Genomic DNA, 22,286 nt, shown 5'->3' on the forward strand with positions numbered 1-22,286 from the left:
TTTATTTCATAGATCTACATATTTTACTTATGATAAAGCCACTTGTGTGTGTGTGTGTGTGTGTGTGTGTGTGTGTGTGTGTGTGATAGAGCTAACAAATCTTTTTGTAGACTCTTTTTAACTATTCTATCCCAATTGCATTAGAATAAATTTCACCAGGAACGCAATTTATATAAGACTAGTATTATATAAATTAACATTTTAGCATTTTATCACTAATAAAACCCTTCTCCTTCATTAACTTCATGTGTTTTCCATGGAAAACAAGTTCCATTTGAGGTAGAGTTATGACATTGACATTACGCTCTTTGGGGAATTGTTTTTTTTTTATTTTTTTATATTTTTTTTCAACGTTTATTTATTTTTGGGACAGAGAGAGACAGAGCATGCACGGGGGAGGGGCAGAGAGAGAGGGAGACACAGAATCAGAAACAGGCTCCAGGCTCTGAGCCATCAGCCCAGAGCCCAACGCGGGGCTCGAACTCGCGGACCGCGAGATCGTGACCTGGCTGAAGTCGGACGCTTAACTGACTGCGCCGCCCAGGCGCCCCGGGGAATTGTTTTTAAAGCACCTCTTTAATAGATACTTCTAGATATGAATGAGAAAAGCTGTTTTCTGCTAAATGTGTGTGTTTTAGATATCAAGGAGAGGCAATTCTGTTTCTCCCTTATTTTATCCTTAACACTTTACGTTTGCCCATGCTAAAAGGTATAGTAGGAAACACGTACCCAAGCTGTGCTAAGCACTGGCATCAGATGGCAAAGAGGAAGAGAAGGCCTGGGACTCCATGAAATATGTGGCCTAGACTCTCAAAGGGTCCATTATCTAATGCTGAGGCAAGGGTGACACAAACACGAACAAGCTGTAGGAAATTTTAGGAAAGGTGAATACTAAGTTGTGAGCTACAGGCTAGTTTCCTAGTTAAAGGCCTGTTAAAACTTGTCAGGATCCCTTGACTGAAAGAGTAACAATGTGTTGATTTATTTCAGAATCTCTCCTAACCAAGCCAGAAATAGGAAACTTTATTGTAGGCAGAGATAAATGTTAGGCGTGAAGTAGAAAAAGAATAAACAAAAGCTGTGACAGCCAACTTCACAACTGGCAGATGCTGAATATTTGACAATTCTGGAAAAATCTTTGCTGCTGTAACAAATGCTTGAATACGTATTTATTCTATAAATGGACTGCACTTATTTATAAGGATGGAAAAGGAGAAAGTAGAAAATCGCACAGTGATACATACTGTATTTGGATTGGAAGGGATTGGAGATGTTGACGATTATTCTCATTCATTCTTTCCCCTGCAGAGAGGTGTCTCATTTGATTACCTATGCAGCAGACCTACATTTTAACAGGCAGAAATTGGAGGAAGAAAATAATAAGTTAAAACTGGCATTAGAAACCTTGGAAGAAGCTAACTGCCAGTTATCAGAAGAGTGTACTGAATTGCGCCTTCAGATAAAAAGGTGAACCATAGAGAGGGGTACGGTGCTCTGGGAGCTTTCCATCCTTTTTTTCCTTTTTTTAAAAAAATCTATTTTTAAAATTGGGTTATAATTCACACAGCATAAAATGTACCCTTTTAAGGTGTACAATTCAGTGGTTTTAAAAGAAATTATTTTTGGGGCGCCTGGGTGGCTTGGTCGGTTAAGCGTCCGACTTCGGCTCAGGTCATGATCTCACAGTCCATGAGTTCGAGCCCGCGTCGGGCTCTGTGCTGACAGCTCAGAGCCTGGAGCCTGTTTCAGATTCTGTGTCTCCCTCTCTCTCTGCCCCTCCCCTGCTCATGCTCTGTCTCTCTCTGTCTCAAAAATAAATAAACATTAAAAAAATTTTTTAAATAAAAAATAAATAAAAAAATAAAAAAAAAGAAATTATTTTTGATGTTTATTTATTTTTGAGAGATACAGACCATGAGCAGGTGAGGGGCAGAGAGAGGGAGACACAGAATCTGAAGCAGGCTCCAGGCTCTGAGCTGTCAGCACAGAGCCCAACGTGGGGCTCAAACCCAGGAATAGTGAGATCATGACCTAAGCCAAAGTTGGATGCTTAACCTACTGAGCCACCCAGGTGCCCCAAAGAAAGCTCATACCTTTTAGCAGTCACTCCCCATTTCCCTTTCTCTCAGTCCCTGGCAACCACTAATCTACTTTCTGTCTCTATGGATTTACCTGTTCTGGATATTTTGCACAAATGGAATCATACCATATGTGACCTTTGTGTCTGGTTTCTTTCACTTAGCATAATGTTGTCACAGTTCCATGTTATAGCATGGAGCTTCATTCCTTTTTATGGCTGAATATTCCATTGTATGGGTGTATACATTTTGTTCATCCATTCATCAGATAATGGACATTTAGAGTGTTTCCACTTTTTGGCTATTACAAATGCTGCTGCTATGAACTTGTCTATATAAGTTTTTGTGTGGATATATGCTTTTAGTTCTCTTGGGTATATCCCCAGAAGTGAAATTGCTGTGCAGTGACTTGTACTTAACATTTTGAAGAACTGCCAAACTGTTTTCCAGAGCAGCTGTACTATTTTAGATTTTTGCCAGCAATGTTTGTCAGTTCATTTCTAGCAATGATATTTTTTATGTCATTTAAGGCAGTGTTGTCTATATAAGGCGAATATGCCTATTGACCAAGTGTGGATCTCTCCAAAGTATTTTGTGGTTCAGTTGAACTCTTACTCTATGCAAATTCCCATGGTAAGTATAATAGATCCTTCAGTGACACAGATTTGATCTGCATGGGTCCACTTACACATGGATTTTCTTCAGTAAATACGGTACAGTACTATCAATGTATTTTTCTTCCTTATGATTTTATTAAGGATTTATTTTCTCTAGCTTACTTTATTTGGAGAACATGGTATCTAATATATATCACATAGAAAATATGTGTTAATTGACTATGTTATTGGCAAGGCTTCTGGTCAACAGTAGGCTATTGGCTGTTAAGTTTTGGGGGAGTCAGAAATTGTACACAGATTTTTAATGAAGGTTGACACACCTAACCCCATGTTGTTCAAGGGTCAACTCTATTATGAGAGATTCATTGGTGAGTCAGATTTAAAATGTGCTTTCAGGGTATCTGATAAACTTGATGGATGATAAGAAAATTCATGACTTTAGCTTAAGATAAAGAGGAATAAAGAACCAAGAAGACATACCACATGGTATCAAGCACTGGGGAAATGCGTTGCAAGGAGATGCTTGAACTTCAGGAAGAAAAGCAACAATTTTCTCAAAAGTTCTGCATTTAAAGATGTTTAGGTGCTAAAATTTTGAACAGAAGAGTTCTAAATTAACTTGAAAAGACAGTAGAATATCCTGACCATGGATTCTTTCCCTCATAATTTTTGACTAGCCAGTCTAGCCTCAAAGCCAATCTATAAAGTAAATAAAAAGAAACAATTACTTTAAGCTTTCTCCTTTCCACAATGGGTTTATTTATTACATATCTGAGATAAAATAATTCAAAGTTTCTCTTAAAAATCTATGCCTTGGATGAATGTGCCAGGGAGAATATTTGGTTGTAAGCACTAGAAGCTGACTGTAGTTAGCATAAGCAGTGAAGAAATGTACTAGAAAGGAATTGAATAACTCACAGAATGGACAGAAAGCCTAGAGAATCTGGATGGGCAGCCGGAATGCTTAGTGTCCACAAAATTAAGCCCTTTGTATCCTCTTCCTTCCCCTGATCCTTCAGAAAGGGCTCTGCTTCCTTTCATTGAGTGGTTGTCCCATCATTTGCCTCCTATATTAACTGTGTGTGGATGGGAGGAACCCCGTGTTACTCATCCTGGTCACCCTAGTGCTCAGTAGAATGTCTGCCATAGAACAACTCTGTCATTTGTCCACAGGTCTGCCAGCCAGAAACCTTTTTCTCCTGTCTTTCTCTGCCTTCACTTCTAAATCAAATAGCAAGTCCTGTTAATTTTACCTCTTTTATATTCCTCAAGTAGGTTTACATCTTTCTTTTCCTATATCTACTACTTAGTTCAACTCAACATCATCTTTTACCTGGATCACTACAGCAACCTCCTGATTAGTCTCCCTATGTTTCTAAAACTAGTGCCACACAGGCAGGAATGCTCTTTCTAAATGCCAGTCTGCCACATCATGCCCTTGCTTTAAATACTTCCATGGATCCCTGTCACCTTCAAGATGTAATCCAATTGGCAGAACCCTTCTTGAGGGGGCCTCTGTTGCCTTATCTCTATTCCCACTTTCTACTCTAGGTTCTAACAACATCTAATTGCTTGAAGTCCCTCAATGGGCTTCTGTTTGTTGTCTCCCTCTCCCCACCCCCCCAATCCCCATTATTTGAGGTGTCTGCCATTTACACAGTGTCTACAGAACTTGGATTCACTCCAATCTTGGTTCATATCACACTGTGTTATAATTACGATTTCTGTTTACCCTTCTAGTCTATAAACTCCAGGAGGGTAGAGTTCTCATATTTGGATTCACTTTGGCTTCTTTAGTGCTTATCATAACGCCTGGCACAGAGTTGCTGCTCCATGAACATTTGTTGAATGATCAACGTAATTCCTTAGTAAGGAAGACAAATGTACCTTCTATGAGACCCTGCTCAGAAAACAGTTTATAATCCAGTGGGAGTACAAATAGGCAATTCCATGCTATGGATTACCATAATTCATTTAATAGGTTTCTTTTTGTTGGAAATTTAGGTTGTTTCCAATGCTTTGGTATTGTAAACAATGCTATAATAAACTTCTAAAGGAAAATGAATAGACACTATATAGACAACTATAGTTGTCCTCTCCTTCATTAGTTTGTAACTGCTACAAGAACAAGGACCATGTCCCTTGTTCACCATCATAGGCCTTCTTGCAGGGTAGAGCATCTGGAACATGGTATTATTCAATAAATATGTATAGAATTGCATTAAATAATATTACATCTTAGTAGAAGGAAAGAACCATGTGATTCAGCCAGTGATGAATTTCAAAGGGAGACTCCAAATCTTTATCTTCAAGAATGTTTGTTTCCTTCTATCTCTCTTCCCCCACCAAAGCTCCCCACAAAATCTCTTTCTTTTCAAAGGGCTGTGAAAGATCATGGGTATATTTTTACTATTGTTGGTATCTGGTTTAATCCTTTAGTGGTTTTCAACTTGGGTCCAAAAATAGTCCTTGGCTTTACTTTGTATCTTTGACAGTTATATTTGAGGTTTTGCTCATTGCCTTCCTCCCCACCCCCACCCCCACAGTGCCCACCAGGCTAATATGAGAACGAATCTGTTAAAAGAAGAACTGGAGGAACTGAAAATTAGTATGAATGCTTCAGAAGAGCAGAAGACCATGATTGTAGCTCAGAACAAACAATTAGTAAGTCATCCAAGTACTTTGAAATTGGCATATAGTTTACATAACTGATAGCCAAGAGGGTTTATTTGGAGGCAAAACTCAGAAGTCAGTAGGCTGATAAATGAATTGGTAATACCTTAGAAAAGTAAAGGCAATTTAAATAAAAATTTGGAAGAAAAAAAAGAAAAGTAAAGGCAAATAGGATAGACTGTTTTTCTTTTCAACCAAGATTAAAATTCTTTACAAATTACTCAATCCTATCCACAATGGTTTGTGAAGACCTACATCTCTGGAATGCCTCCAGAAGTTGATATGTGAATTTGTAAATAACTAATGCTAAAAACCACTTGAATTTTCTTTAAAAAAATTCTCTATCAAATTTTCAGCTTTTTCTCAAGAAAGGTTTTCAAAAAATTCATTATCCCCATACTTATTTCTACTTAGATAACTAAGTACTTATGAATTTAGTAATCTAAGAAGCCTCATAAATCAGTCCTTACACTAAATAAACACAGGCTTATAATTTTTAGAGCAAAACATTATTTAGACAAAGCTTTACCTCAACTGCCAAAAAAAGTAGTTATTTTTATTGAGAATGTTAAACCATTTTGGTAATAATCTTTAGAGCTTTAGTAATAATCTTCAAAATCCTTCTATATGCCAGCAGTATTCTACCATTGCTAATGATGGTGGGATCAGCTATAAGTCATTCAGACTAATTCATTTTTAGATGTATTAGCCATTAGGACAGTTGGACTCCAGGCCTGTGTCACTGCCACAACCAACACAGCTTAGCTTAGCTCAGCTCTTGCCTCAATAGCAAAATGTGAGGACTAGACTCATTGTCAGGTGACTCTGAACATCTCTGTGGATGCAGTACAGGAAAGACTCAATTTGGGACCACACAGGAACTTCTATGTTGAGGAAATGTTGAGAAATGGTCAAGTAGCCACTCTTGGGAGTCAGACTGCTGGCATATAAGTCCTGCCTCTGACAGCTGTGTAACTTTAGGCAAACCATGTAACCTCTTTAACCTTTAGTGTCCTCACAAATAAAAGTAAGATAATAGTACTACCTGCCCTCGCTGGGAGGGCTAAATAAGTTAATACATGAAAAGAATCAATGTTCTCTTTCTTCCTAGGACTCAATATTGTTAGCTGCTACTGTTAAAAGTGCTGAGCCCTAGACATACAATCCTAACCTTGTGCAATTTATAGTGTTTTACAATTTCAAAAGAATTTTTACTACTTTATTTAGTTGGTTGCCATAGAAATTCTGTGAAGTAAAAGCAGAAGGTGCTATTCTTCAGTTAAAAAAATTAATAGTTATAGGTAAAGTCCAGAGATGTTTTGATTATTTAAAGTCAATAAGTGTAGAGCTACAACTTAACTCAGGTCTTCAGATTCCAATTATGTGGTGTTTGTGTTCTTTCATTCTTGTACAAATGACATCTTAACCTGAGATGTTTCTCCTTTTATTTTTATATTACATAGGTAATACCTGTTCACTCTATAAAATGAGGAAATGCATATTAACAAAGAAAAAATAAAACCCCACAAAAATCCTTACCTTATCCACAAGATTTCCTATTAATGTTTTGGCATATATCTTGTCCTAGAATATTTTTTTTCTTGTGGTTCTGAATTTGGGGCTCTTAATGATTAAATGGCTTTTGATATTTGTATGTTCTGGTAATACTGAATCTGAGAATATCAACAACTTCAAGTAGAAAGCTAGAACTTTTCGTGATTTCAGGGTGCCATTTTAAATAGATGAATTCACACTACCTGTCATAAGTGGATGGCAGGAAAGTAGCAAGGAAAGAAGCTATATTATTCCTTTTTTGGTTTTCCTCTTTCCTTCCCTGTCAGTTAGACTGAGTCAAGGAGAAAAGTGACTTACAAATCCCAAGAAACTTGAAGCCAAAGGCTTAGGTCCATATTGAAAATATTTTCAGACTAGGCTTGTGATATGTGACTACCATATTTAAAGTTAATAAAGAGAAAGAATGTCAGTAGCCTTAGAGGTAAATGTATGTGGTGTTTCCATAAACTTCTAAATATTTTTTAATTACTTTCTCTTAATGAATCAGGAGACAGAAAACCGGGCTCTGATTCTTAAGATTCGGATTCTCCAAGAAGAGGTGAGGTATGCTGAAATTGTTAAACACAGGCACAGATAAACATCTGGAAATCATACAAGCATGAGTTCTGACCCTGGATTAAATAGAAATTATCTGAATATTTAGGATTCTGTGAACCAAAGATCAGTTTCTGTTGTTGTTGTTGTTGTTGTTGTTGTTGTTGTCGTCAAATGGCAAGTGAGGAAGAATGGATAGGACTTTCATGTCTGTAATAGAAGTACATTATTACCTTTATAATTATCCGTGGAAGAAATGGTGTTTTAGAAATTCAAATTTAAGATGAAATGAAATTAACCCATATAAAAAGTATACAAATCAAGAAGGAAAATGTAGACATTATCTAATAATTTCCCATTATTATTCTACTGAACTAGGTGGCAAAAGTCTTGAGTCTAAGATTCAGGCATTAGGTCTGAAAGTCTGACTTTGGAAAAGCCATCTATCTTTTTTGGGTTAATAATACCTATTCCCTACAGTTATTTTGGAGATTGAGATAATGTATGTGAAGCTATTTGGTGAATCATAATGTACTTCATATATGTTAGGAAATATTAGTAAAATCTCTAAAAAATTCTATGAAATAAGTTTTCTAAGCAACAGAATTAAAGCATTGAAACAACAGGTACCAAAGCTACTAGTAAGGTACTATTTTGGAGGAAAATTCTCTATAAGTACCTCTTGAATGTCAATTTATATATAGTTTTTATTTGGGCTTTTTATAAGTTTATCAGGAATATTTTCTAAGCTGTGATGAACAGTCTGTGATGGAGAGTTATTCCAAATATGGGCCAACTGGACATTAAAGCAATTTTATAGTGGATTGGAAAGGAACGATTAAATGTCAAGAAATCCTACATTAGATTTAGGCATGGTTTAGCTACAAGGCCAGGTTTTCATGAAGCCTGTGCTTTACAATTAAGTTCCCAGTGAAAGACATTTTTCTCCTTGTATTTAAGATGTTTGACTAACATCAAAAAATTGTACAGAACTGAATTTAGAACTGAGATAGAAGGAGGAAGTTTTGGAACCCTTCAACATGAAACAACATTGCAAATACTGATTTGCGTTAGAAAATGCATATACTAGATTCATTACTAGATTCCTTAGGTGGTAAAAATCTGATACATTGTGAAGACTAACAGCGCAATGGTTTGGTGGTTAGTTCCATTCACTCCATTCATTCATTCATTCATTCATTCAACAAACACATATTCATTGGGAGACTTCCATGTGCTAGGCACTATTCTAGGTGTTGAGGATATAAGCTTAAGCAGAATAGTCCATGTGGAACTAGCATGCTAGGTGGTGATTAGTGCCATGGAGGAAAGAAAAGCAGAAAACAAAATTGTGGGACAGTGCAATTTAAACTAGAGTAGTTAGAAAAAGTAGCTCTATGAAGTTAATCACTTAATAAAAATGCAAGGTTTATCAGAAGAGAGCATTCCAGGCAGAGGAAACCATAAGCTCTAAGTCTTTAGGCTTAGTCTGCCTGCTCTTTGGGAAGGACAGCAAGGCCAGTTTGGCTGGAGCAGAGGGAAACAGCAGCAATAGGTATAGCGGAGAGCTGTGGGGAGCAAGACCCTCCCACAGAGGCACATGTAGGCTTTGACAGACTCTGGCTGTTTCCACTGATTGAGATGGGAGCCGTTGGACAGTTCTGAGCAAATGAGTAATGTGATCTGATTTCTATTTTAACAACATAACTCTGGCTGCTGGGTTTAAAATCAACTGTAGTGAGGCAAGGGAAGAAATGGGAGACCAATTAAGAGGACCTTGTAACATGGCAGGCATAAGTTTATGGAGGCTCAGACTGAAGCAGTTAGAGTGGAGGTAGAGAGAAGTGTTAGATCAACAAATACTTTATAAAACATCCAAGGATATTTATCATATGTTCTGGTGATATGGAAGCTCTCTTCTGATTGTTTCCAATGTCTCACTGAGATAAAAGAAAAGACATCACCTGAGAGTGAGGAAGCTGGAGGAGGTATTGGAGTTTAAGGAGAGAAAGGATGAAATAGGCCAAGAGTTGATAAACTTTTTGTACAGGATCTCATAGTAAATATTTTTAGTCTTGCCTGTCTAAAAGGCCTTTGTTGCCACCACTCACTTCTGCCATTGTCATATGAAAGCAACCACAGACAATGTGCAAAAAAAAAAAAAAAAAAAAAGGTAGGCATGGCTGCGTTCTAGTAAAACTATTTACAAACTGGGTGGTCAGCTGGAGTTGACTTGCAGGGGTGGGGTGGGAGAGTTGGTGTAGTTTGCAGATCCCTGGTTTAGGCCAGTGGCCCTGTGAATGGACTAGGATTGTATGATCTGATCACCAGTAAACACTGAAGTTAAAAATTATAAATTGAATGTGTGATCTGTTGGTTCATTTGTATTTTTCTTTAACAATGTTTATCTGAAAAGGTGCTGACAGGGAGTGGGTAGCAAGCAGAAATTAAGCAAATACTAAGAAGCAAGTGGGCGAGAAGCAAAGGAATTGAGGGGAAGTGGAAGGGAGGGATTATAATGATGGACCATGGAAGAATTTAAAGCTGAGTGAAAAGGCAACTGAGTTCACAGGAAAGTGGAAGGGTAATGAGAAGGTGGTAGGATCAATGGACTATAGACTTCAGTGGGGACTGAAGGTTTGTTGGCTCTCAAAGAAGTAATCTGGAAAGAAGTGATGGTTAAAGAGTGAGATGCTCACAATGAAAATGAGAAGGGGGTCAAATTTTCTGGGAATGACCGGTTTGAAGATGAAGATGTGACCAGGGAGTGCACAGCCAAGGTGGCATGGAAGATAAGAAGGGACTCTCAAGAGTATCCCTAGATGGTCATGTTAATTTTTTTTAAGTCTATTTATTTATTTTGAGAGAGAGTGCACATGTGTGCATGAGTGAGGGATGGGCAGAGAGAGAGAGGGAGAGAGAATCCTAAGCAGTCTCCACACTGTCAGCACAAAGCCCTTTGTGGGGCTCAAACCCATGAACTGTGAGATTATGACTTGGGCCAAAAACAAGAGTCAGGCGCTTAACCAACTGAGCCATCCCGGTGCCCCCTGGATGGTCATGTTAAAAGGATCATGTTATTTTTGGATAAAGTCTAAAGTTTTTTCCCTTAGTTTAAAATGAATTCTGATGTTAACAATGAAAATACCACTTCCTAAAAAAGACTTTGTGATGTTTGTTTGCTTGTTTGTTTGTTTATTTGGTCTAAATCTAAGAATATTATCTTCTTTTACCCAGAATACTAAGAATATTATGGATATCTATAAATTGGAAAAGAAGATTGAGGAATTGTCTAAAACTGAGACTGAGCACCAAGTAAGCACTTCCCAAATACTGGTAAAATATTTTCTTTTGTCAAACCAATATTACTTTATCAAGGTGTATATGACCCATTGACACAATAACCTTTGGTTATAAATTCTGAAATTTGTGTTCCTCAAAATGTCTCAATTAGAATATATAAAACACAGTTTCTATTTTTTTTTTTACATAATGGCTTTACTGATATATAACACACATGTCATTAAATTAGCCCACTTTAAATGATATGTCAGTGGTTTTTAGTATATTCACAGAGTTGTGCAAACATCACCAAAAGCAATTTTAAAACATTTTTATCATCCCCAAAGAAATTCCTTTAGCAGTCACTCCCATTCCCCACCAACCCTAAGACAACCACTTTAGAGATTTTTTTTGTCTCTATAATACAGATTTACCTGTTCTGGACATTTCAATAAAATGGAATCATACACACCATGTGGTCTTTCATGATTGGTTTCTTTCACTGAACATGTTTTCAAGGTGCATTCATGTTATAAAATATATCAATACCTTATTTCATTTTATTACTGGATAATATTCTATTTTATGGATATACCACGTATTGTTTATCCATTCATCAGGTGATGAGCATTTGGGCTGTTTCTACTTTTTGACTATTATGAACAGTGCTCCTATGAACATTTGTATATGCATTTTTGTGTCCATGTATTTTCTCTTAAGTATACACTTAGGAGTAGAATTACAGGGTCATAGGATAACTATGTTAGACCTTTTTAGGAACTGCCAGACTCTCTTCTGGCACCATTTTATATTTCCACCAGTTATGCATGAGGGCTCAGATTTCTCCACATCCTTGCCAACACTTGTAACTATTTATATTTTTTATTATAATGATATTTTCTAATTGAGGGGTATCTGGTTTTGTAAATCCCTCAATCATCAAAGATTTCAGCTATTATACCTTCATAATGCACAAAACAAGTGCTGGGAAAATGTATCCTTGATTGAATTAAGGGATAATAACCTACAAAAATGATTTTTTATCTAAACTGCATCTAAAAAGTCTATATTTGGTGTATATTTTGTTTTGTATTCCATACATTCTTATCAGGAAACTAAAGAATATTAATAAATTTAGGAATTCATATCCACTTATTGTCATCTCTAATAGTTTACTTGAATAATATTTTTTGCTGTAGTATATGTGTGAAATGATATATTTAAATTTCATGTTTGTAGGTATGTGTGTATACATATACATATACATATATATATATCATAGTTTAGACATTGAAATTAATTTTATTCTAGGAATGACTGTTTTTGGAAAACACAACTGTCATAAACTAGTAGAAAGAGTTAGAAGACATGGGTTCAAATCCTGTCTTCTCTACTTAAAAGCTTTATGACCTCAAGCAAGTAGTTAACCTCTTTTAAGTCTTTCTTTTCTCACCTACTAAATGGCTGTGATATTTTCTACCTAATCCCCAAGCTTGGTGGAAACTCAAATGAGAAGATTATGTGAAAATACCTAAAAGGATATCAAATATATATGATTAAGGGATGATTCTACTTCTGACTATGATGATCATTTTTCTAGGTTTTCAATTTAATCAGTATACATACTTGTCAATTATATTTAGAAGACTTTGCCAACAAGCTTGCCTTTGGTTTGAATAAACCAATATATTCTAATATTCACTCTGCTAAGAGACATCTTGAACATTTTTAAACTATGTTTTTAAAAGACAGTTTTTTTCTTGCAATCTAACTAATGAGATTTTGGCAAGTTTAGGTTATGTTGCTAGATCATCTGTGGGTTTCTACAATACTTGTTATCCAAGAGGAAGGGTCTTTTATATGTTGACATAGATTTGTGTTCATGTTCTATCTAGACTTCCATTTTCACCAAGAAAATGAAGACTCTATTGGTCTTCTTATTATATAAAGTGTAAAATAGTGGCAAGGGCACATGACTAAAGCTGAAGATTCATATTATAGGCTCAGTTCTGTCCCTTACCATGTGTGACATTGAGCAAGTCTTCTAATAGTGCTGAGCTTCAACTTCCTCACTGGTAAAGTGAGGGCAACAGCCCTAGCCTCTCGAGTTGTCATGAGGCTGATGTGAAAGTTGTTTATAAAGAAACACATGCCCGTTAAAGGTGCTTGAGAAACATGTCTCCCTTTTGGAATGATTTTATGGCATTATCTTTTACCAAAGCAATGTCCCAGTGGCCTTCCCGAAACTTGTCTCTTTTCAGATGCAGTTACACACATATGAGAACACTTTGCTTAACAAAGATGCAAGTTTGCAGAAGGTTGGTATGGTCCCTGCCCATGAAGTCCCATGGGGTTTGCTAGCTCTCCCCAAATCATAAAGGAGATGGTCATTTGTGTAACTTCACCCCTATTAGAGTACCTGATTCTAATATTCTATCACAGGACTTTCCTCTATAATACTTCACAAAAATGTTCTTCTGAACAAAGAATACAGACTTTGTCATCTGGGATAAGTTTTAACATATCCTAAGTTTGGGTGGTATTCATCCATTTATGTAATATTTGTGTACCAATTACCAGCTACTGGCTAGATATGGTGATGTAGTCTTTTTTCAAGTTTATTTATTTATTTAGAGAGAGAGAGAGTGTGTGTGTGCATGTGCAGGAGGGGCAGAGAGAGGGAGGGAGAGAAAAAAACAAGCAGGCTCTGTGCTGTCAGCAGAGAGTCCAATGTGGGCCTCAAAATCATGAACCATGAGATCATGACCTGAGCTAAAGTTGGAAGCTTAACCAACTGAGCCACCCTCGTGCCCCAGTGATGTAGTTTTAATTCATAATAACGTAAATGAGTGTGCGGTCATTTAGGGAACAAGAAGAATATATTCCCCAGTTATTTCTACCTAGTTAGATTGATTTGATTGATAGGTAGATAGACACGATTTTCTTTATCATTGTATCCTTAATCATGACCTATGTATTAAGAAAAGATGCTGGCTACAGAGATGCTGGTTATGGTAGCTTTAAGAGACATAGGAAGGACACAATCTAAGTAATAAACTTCCAAGATGGAGGAAGTGAATAAAGAGCAGTATTTCCTTTTCGTTTCTCTGTTACAAAGTTTCAAAGTATGAATTGTGGACATTGATGAAGATACTGAATATTGTACCAAATTTCTGTCTTCATTGTGAGTGTTCTTTGTCTCCATAGAGTGCATTGTTGTAGTGGCTTCTCACTTCCTCCGTAACTCTGGTCTTTCTACCACTTTGCATTTCTGCCCAACATTCACAAGGTATTGATTGAGCACTTCCCATTTGCCAGGCACTATGTTAATCATGAGGTAAAATTATAGGTCAGACAGTGACTGTACCTTCTGGTCTTAGAGTACAAAACTATGATTAACAGATATCATTTGAACTGGATAAAATTGGATACCTTAATAATTCATTAGTCATTTGCAGGTAGACTGATTTTTTTCCTGTTATGATAGTAAATATAATTTTGACTTGAGCTTAAGAATTACCTTTTAGAGTTTGATTCCACGGAACCAGGCAAATATAGAACATAACGGCACCAGTTAGGTATAGCTGCCTTGCTGTCCCATACTTTTTTTTATGTGGTTTTAATCATAAACATAGACTGGTTCAGCTTTCAAATAAGCTTGGTAGAAGGTCTCATCATCATTGAGCATTTACAATTTTTCTGTGGCTCAGATTGAGAATCTAAATATGATTTGGTAGACTCATACATGTATTTGGTATTCTCTCTTCTGCTTTTCAGAAGGATTTAAGTATAGAAGAACTTAAGTCAACCATCATAGAATATGGAAACATTATAGAGGTATACCATAATAATCTCACAGTTTGCAAGGTGGGGTTGTTTAAATGTAAATCCCCCATTAGAGTAACACGTACAGCCTAATGTTGTATGTGATTCCAGAATTTACGAGGGGATAAAAACAAACTGGCTCATGAATTACAGCACTTGCAACAGGAACTTATCTTGTAAGTAGAGCAACTTCTCACCAGCCTTCTCTCTCTCATGTGCCTCCACCCTACATTATTGGTCTGCTGAGCTATGTACAATTCTTTGTGCCACATTCATGATATTTTTCTCTCCTTTTCTGCAATAGATCTCCTTCTCAGTTTTCCATGACCTATGCTTTTTTCTTACTTTGAGATTAAGCAATCCTTTTGAATGCATGCATGGCATGCTGTTCTTACCTCTTTATTAACATACCTCATCTTATAATTGTTTTTAAGTATGCACACTATGCTATCCAGGAGTCTACAGGAGCCACACAGATATCAAAAGTGAGCAAAATATTTGGGATAAGTGCACACATTTAGAAGAGTGACAACTGAGAAAAGTGTATTACCCAGATGAAGGCCAGCGAATCAAGAATATATGGGCCCAGTGTAGCTGCATCTTTTGATTTTTAAAAGAAAAGCCAGAAATCTAGATTTTCTCATTTTTAACTATTGGCTCTAGTTCTTAAAAAAAGAGAAAAAAAAGCATGGCCTACTTGTTTACAACCGCCTAGAGTCATTAGTCTGTGCTGGTCCTGGAGGACAGAGAATATTATTTCTCTCTATTACTAAGTACCTTATACAATCCTTGGCACACATGAGGGCTTACTGGAGTGATAAACCCCATTTTGGTGACTTATAACATAGTCACATCTAACTGGACTGGATTATTATTTTCATTTTTCAAGAAATGGGATCCAGCTGAATGTTAGTGAAGAGTGTAATAGTATCATCTCTGAAGAAGAAAAATCTTTACATTGTGAACTCACTCTTGCTCAATCTGCAGAGGTAGGTGATTATCATCAAATGCAAAACTTCATAAAATAAGACCATATGCAATAGCTTACTTCAGGTGAAGGTCCAAGCTTGCTGAAGAGCACCTGTGATATTTTGAGGAAATCTGTTGAATGTTTTTAGAATCCAAACCTAAAGTCTCTTAGCGTGAAAAAAAAATGGACCTTTTTCACGTTATGACTGAAAATCATAGTGAGGTTAAGGCTAAGATTGAAGAAGCATGTGTTCAGTGAATCCAGACTTTAGAAATCTGTATAGTCTTGATATTTTTTTAGGAGAAAGTACCTGTGCCGATACCCGGGCCTGGGGTCCTGAAGATAACGATAGAGATCCATGAACTATCTTTAGGTATTTCCCTAACCCCCTGAAATAAATGTATCTGACAAAAATAAAGATGCTTATAAAAATCATGAAATTTCTTTGCTCTAAAATGAAATTGTAGCATCCCAATGTAATGGCACTGATTATTACATTCTGAACAGAAATTGGCATTTTTATGTTTTTGGTTAATTTAAAAATGCAAATGAATTACTTTAAAAAATTTCTGTTAGGAAGACCCAGTTTTTTCAGCATGGGAGGAAATTATCAAAAGCCTTCTTGGGGATGAAATGTTGGAGATCCACCCCCCAAAGACTATATTTTTACTCCTTTGTACTTTCCAGTCTGTGCTTGTTGTGTTAGGAAATGCTTTGTTAGCAAATTGCTTTCTTTTCACCACTTTGATGGGCTTTCCATGTCTGTGGACGATGGATATGTCAGAATGTCCTCCTCCTGACAGCTGTGACATGACCTTGAAAGAAGAGGAAAAATGTCTTCAGGGCAAATGCTGTTTGAATTTCTCCTGCCAAGGATCCGGGGGCAACATATGCTGCCTTCATCTAAAGCTGTCTCCGGCAGCCTTGGACATTCTTCTGAGGGCTGTGCTTTCCTGACATTCTGTTTCAAATACTCATCATCTTACTGTGTTTTTGAAACCGGGCCAGACTGCCAGACTGAATGAAATGGTGGCAAATCTGCCACAGCAGTCCTCTGAGATGATAATGATGTCAAGATGCCAGCCTGTAAAGTTCTATACTTCTAAACAGGGGTTAAGCAGCTGGCAAAGTTCTGGCTCTGAGGTTTATCGTTCTAATGGCTTAGGAAGTGTAGAAATAAGAGCTCTTGAAATGTTTTCCAATAGGCAACAAGAAGGAAGTTAAATGTGGTGTGGTCGTGTATCAAAAATACGATAGGAGACGGATGCTTTGGGAGAACCATAAGAATTATCCTTTGGAAAACATCATCTGAGAGTGACTTTTATGAAAGGAGGAGACAAAAGAAACTAGTTTTTTGTGGTGGTGGTTATTGAACACCCTCCCTATAGTTTTTTTTTTTCTTGTGTATTTCTTTACCTTCCCCTATTTTCTTAAATTAGAGCCATAGTGGTTTATATTATCCACATGTAAATGTTATCTATTGAATAAATGTTTTTCCTTAAGAATGAATAAATGTTAAGTTGATGCCATCCTAGAAAGAAAATGTAAGCTGTTGTTCGGTAACATAGGAGGATTTTATAAAACAACTAGCACTCTTTGGTGGGGACAGTTATATTGACCCATGAATATCATTTGCATAAAAAATGTTCTTTATTAGAATGACAGAGTTGTGGACACTTTAATAATTGTTTCAGGACAATGAAGTTGAGTGGCAGTGCAGTTTCACCAGTTTGTCATCTCTGGATATGTTGATGGACCAAGAAATGCTATTACTGAGAAAATTTGAACAAAAGGGAGTGGAATTCACAGCTGTCCTTCAAAAGCTGGTATTGTGTAACATGTACTGTGGTGATTCACTGGCTACGAACATTTGCAGATAGCTGATCTACAGTATGTTTGTGGAGTACAGGCATATCTGTGTTTTGCTGAGATTCAAATTAATCCTATTATGAAAAGAGATTTTTCTTAAACCTTCCTGAAGATGATCTTCCAGTTCTGGCTCAATCAGGACAAATAGGTTGATCATTCGTTATAAATTGTTCGAACTTTTTTTCCTACAGGCTAATCATTAGTATCAGAGGACTGAAGACATAGTATCTAGTGAACAGTTTCTTTCTGGCTAATAGTAGTACCTCTTATTTCATTTTGATTTTTGGCTAGAAATGAGATGGTCAGAGGAAGAAAACATCTTACCTTCACGTTGGTATTTCTAGACCCTTTCATAGTACCTAGCGTATGGTAGGTAGTATTTAAAGAGTGGAAAAAGAAATCCATGAAAATGCTTGTTTCCTACTATTTGAGACAGGAAGAAAAATGTGCATGTTTTGTCTAAAAAAATGATTCTATCTGTATGTATTCAGCATATATGCAGCAACTGACAAGAGTTAGCATTTACACATGGCAATATCCCCAGATAAAGAAAAGTCATGGGTGGCATTAAATGAGAAAGAACTGTGTATGGTGTCTTAATTATCTATAGAGGACCTTTGGTGTAAATTACTTCTTATATAATAGCATGTGCCTTTCACCTGAATTCCCAGTTGAACATGTGGAATTCTTTCAGCACAAAGAAGTTTCTGAAGTTGAAACCCTCATGGATAGCTCTCTACAGTGGGTAACTGGTCCAGAATTTACTGTGAAAAAAAAGTGGGAGAACAAGCTTACTGTAAGTGTTTTTTGTGTTTGTGATTTTCCTATTTTTTCTTCTGCTTTATTAAACCAGGTAATATTATATGCAGTATCATTTCTAAGACTTTATGTAATTTTCTGCTATCTCGGGCTGTTGATGTGTATGGAGTGAATGTCTGGGGATGTGCGTGAGTATGTGCATGTGGGTGAAAGTAAGAGTATGAGGGTGAGGATAAGTGTGTGTAAGGGTGAAGGTAAGTGTGTCTAAGAGTGAGAATAAGTGTGTGTGAACATGAGGGTAGCATAAGTGTGTGAGAGCATGAGGTAAGTGTGTGAGAGCGTGAAGGTAAGTGTGAAAATAAGTATGTGTGAGAGTAGGGAAAAGTATGGGAGAGCATGAAGATGTGTGTGTGAGGATAAGTGTGCATGAACATGAGGGGAAAAATGAGAGTGAGGATGTGTGATATGTATTAAAGAGACAGGATAAAATAGTTGAATGGAAAAAGTATTTTATTTGAATCTTGTGAGAACTGCTAGTCTAAGCTTGAATTTTTCTTTGACTTATTAAAATTGCTTAAATGTGATGGAATAATTATTGTGCAAAGGAATGTTACTCCTGAGATTCTGATAGTTTCATTATACCAGAAATTAGCAGAACATTGGAAAAATGAGAACTTAGGTAACTATTTCCTGTTTGGTTATAAAGGAAGCATAAAAGAAGAAATCTCCTTATCTTTTATCTTATTATCTCTACTTCTTGGCTGCCAGACAACTTTCTAACATCCATAAGTTTCCTAAGTTAAGCTCAAGCAAGAAGTGAACTCTGAAGACTCTGAAATACTAATTTCAACCCCCTTGACAAACCTTTTTTTGTTTTAATTGCTTTTGAGTATGCTAATAAACAAATACTGATTTCATTGCATTTCCTTGCCCCATCCTATTCTAAAGCAGTTGTGATGATTGATGAAATGGTTAGGGACCGCTTATATTAAGAAAGCTCAATTTTAGTCACATAATAGGCACGCAATATGTACTTGTTAAATTGAGATAATGGGTCCAAAAAATAATCTTTGGACAGTTGAGACTTGGTATCTGTTCAGTTAGAAGTTTAGTGTCTAATAACCATGAATACTATTGAGATGGGAATGGCCTGTCATTTGTTTATATTTAACACTGAAATAGTGGAGTTTGTTTTGTGACTTTTCTTGTAGGAAATCAAATATAAAATGGAAGAGAAACTAAATCTTTGCATATTAACGCTGAACACCTTGGGAAGCCAGAAAAAATCTCTTGATAAAGAATCTGTCAAATTAATAGAGACTTTGAAGAGATTCAGGCTGGAATATTTTTATTTCAGAAAAGAATTTCTTTCCAGGTGATGGTCATTTATCTGCAAGAAACCCATGCTTTGTATAATGACACGTTTGGGATTGTACCATGGCATTCAGTTTACTTTTTTCAAGTTGTATGCATTGATTTCAGATGATGATCTCACTCTTTCAAGGAAGGCATTTTGTCTGATAATTTTGAATTATGAAGTAGCATGAAATTGACATAAATATATTCAACTTATATATTGCAATAAATTGCAAATAGTGAACTTTAAAATTTGTGGAAACCTATTGTATAAGGAGTTATTTTCCCTAAAGAAGAAAATTGGAATTATAGAATATAGAACTCTCTTAATCAGAAAGGACTTCAGAGATCATTTAGTAAAACCTTACAATTTTACACAGGACTGAAGCATAAAGATTTAAAGTGAATTGGTCAAGACCTTAGGGTTATTAATGGGAAATCTACAAAGAAGTCTATTATTAATGGAAGAATTTGAGTCTGTTGACTCCTGTCCCATCTGGCTTCATTTTCTGCCTCAGTATACAATGTATTTATTGCACTGGGCACGAGTCAATTATATTTCAAGTAAGAGAAGTCAGGGAATAGAGGACTCTAAATGTAAAATAATTTACTATCTTACTCTCACCTTAATTCTTAATTCACCAAATTCTTGAAATTTGTGCCCTCTGTAAGCCACATACTAAACAAGGACAGCCAGTAACATCTTTTGTTGACCACTATTTATGTATCTGCTAGTACCACACTAAGAATCCCCTTAAGAAATGCTTTTTTGGTGAGTGAATGAACATGGGTGTGTAGTGAATTTGAATAAGATAAAAAAAAAAATGTAGTTAGAGACCAAAGTTGCTTAAAGAAAGTAGCCAGAAGAAACTGTTTTATTCCCACCCCACCCCACCCCAATAAGAAAATTAGATACCAGAAAGAGGTTAATACCAGAAGGAGTTCTCTCAAGAAAATGATCATCTATTCTCCCTAAGAACCAGGGAGCCCAGACTTCCCCATAGTGGTGTGTGGGTTAAGTGGATATGCAGCTTCCTTACACAGATAACATCTCCACAAAAGGGAGCGTTAAAATTCTTCTTTTTAGCAACAAAGACCTATTTGGAGAGAGTCATTTCTGAATAAGTGAATTTTCTATATTCCATAAGACTCACAAGCAGCCCAACTAAGTAACAATAGGTGAAATTTGTTGAGAGCTTACTGTGCTAGATGTAGTGTTAAGAATTTGACATTCATTTATCTTGAGAGTTTCAGAGATTCATTCAAGGTTGCCCAAGAGGGATTATTAAGTGGCAGCTGGGATCAGACCTAAATGTGTGTAACTTCAAAACCCACGTTCTTTCAACTATTAATCCCCTACCATGCTCTTGTTAAAATTGGATGAAATATTCATTAAAAATATTCTGGGAACCTGGTATTGAGCAGGTTAAGCCCAACTGGTTAAACCCCTGCCTTCCGGATAGAATTTTATTTTATTTTTTTAATTTTTTTTCAATGTTTTTATTTATTTTTGTGACAGAGAGAGACAGAGCATGAACGGGGGAGGGGCAGAGAGAGAGGGAGACACAGAATCGGAAACAGGCTCCAGGCTCTGAGCCATCAGCCCAGAGCCTGACGCGGGGCTTGAACTCACGGACCGCGAGATCGTGACCTGGCTGAAGTCGGACGATTAACCGACTGCGCCACCCAGGCGCCCCGCGGATAGAATTTTAAATAGACAAAACCATTTAGTGGCTACACAAGAAATGATTTGCTTATAAGTTTTAAATGAGTAAGCTTTATCTATGAGTAGGGAGTATTTTGTGGGGATGAAAGTAAGAATTCTATGTTTAGAAATATTTATTAAAGGTAAACTCTCAGGGGCTGTTTTCTGGGAAGGAGAAGGCTTTCATTCTGTTGTACAATAAATAGGCTGAAGTACTGAGAAATGGAAAGAATTGAATGAGTTAAGGAGAGGCAATGAAAGGAAAAACTGCTCTTGAAGGTCTCAGGGAGTGTAAAGTATGTCATTTGTGCAACACCCAATTGCCAACTCCTTGTCAGTTATTTTTCTAAATGCTAGAAAATTAACTAAGAAACCTCTGCATCCATGAAACTAGTATTTTTAAGGTATTCAAAGAGTGAACAAATAAACGTGTAACTATATACTATAATACCAGGCAATGGTGGTAAGTGATATAAAGAAAATTAAGAGAATAAGAAGACCAGGAATGGTGGGGCAGGAGGACCAAATTTTAGAAGGAAGGGCCAGTAAAGCCTTGTCTGTGATTGGTAAATTTAGTAGATAGCTGAACAAAGTGAGAGTATGAGCTAAGAGATGATCTGGGAAGGGTTTTAGTCAGAGGAATTAGCTAGTGCAAAGGCCCTGAGGTTTTAATGAGCTTGCATGTTTGAGCCACTGAGTTAGAAACTATTTCAATAGTGTAGGTGAAGGAGTGTAACATGAGTCAGGGTGAGCAAGGAGATAAGAAATGGTTGGATTCAAACTTTATTTTGAGGATGGGTCAAATCTTACATGCTAGTGAATTTGATGTGGGAATACAAAAAAGAGTCATCCTTGACTTACAGCATTGTTGTTGGTTTTTTGTGTTTTTTTTTCCCTGAAAACTAGGTAAATGGGGTTCTCTTTGGATAGTGAAGTTTCAGAGAGAATCAGATAACAGGAGTAGAAATCAAGATTTGGCATTAGGACATGTTAGCAAGGAGATACTGAATTTAAAAACACACTCAAAGCTGATACTACATATC

General features: G+C 36.5%; 1 protein-coding gene across 1 annotated transcript in view; it reads left to right on the forward strand.

The window, feature by feature from the left end:
• Positions 1 to 22,286, forward strand: part of IRAG2 (inositol 1,4,5-triphosphate receptor associated 2) — a 127,752-nt gene that overhangs the window by 38,830 nt on the left and 66,636 nt on the right. Inside the window, exons 6-16 of the mRNA XM_043564826.1 lie at positions 1,309 to 1,467; positions 5,242 to 5,359; positions 7,431 to 7,481; positions 10,715 to 10,792; positions 13,021 to 13,077; positions 14,537 to 14,596; positions 14,696 to 14,760; positions 15,474 to 15,573; positions 17,249 to 17,380; positions 18,118 to 18,219; positions 19,394 to 19,557. Of these exons, the coding sequence (XP_043420761.1) occupies positions 1,309 to 1,467; positions 5,242 to 5,359; positions 7,431 to 7,481; positions 10,715 to 10,792; positions 13,021 to 13,077; positions 14,537 to 14,596; positions 14,696 to 14,760; positions 15,474 to 15,573; positions 17,249 to 17,380; positions 18,118 to 18,219; positions 19,394 to 19,557 (1,086 nt within the window). The remainder of the gene's footprint in view (positions 1 to 1,308; positions 1,468 to 5,241; positions 5,360 to 7,430; positions 7,482 to 10,714; positions 10,793 to 13,020; positions 13,078 to 14,536; positions 14,597 to 14,695; positions 14,761 to 15,473; positions 15,574 to 17,248; positions 17,381 to 18,117; positions 18,220 to 19,393; positions 19,558 to 22,286) is intronic.

The sequence above is a fragment of the Prionailurus bengalensis genome, chromosome B4 (genome assembly GCF_016509475.1).
Source record: "Prionailurus bengalensis isolate Pbe53 chromosome B4, Fcat_Pben_1.1_paternal_pri, whole genome shotgun sequence".
Taxonomy (NCBI): Eukaryota; Metazoa; Chordata; class Mammalia; order Carnivora; family Felidae; genus Prionailurus; species Prionailurus bengalensis.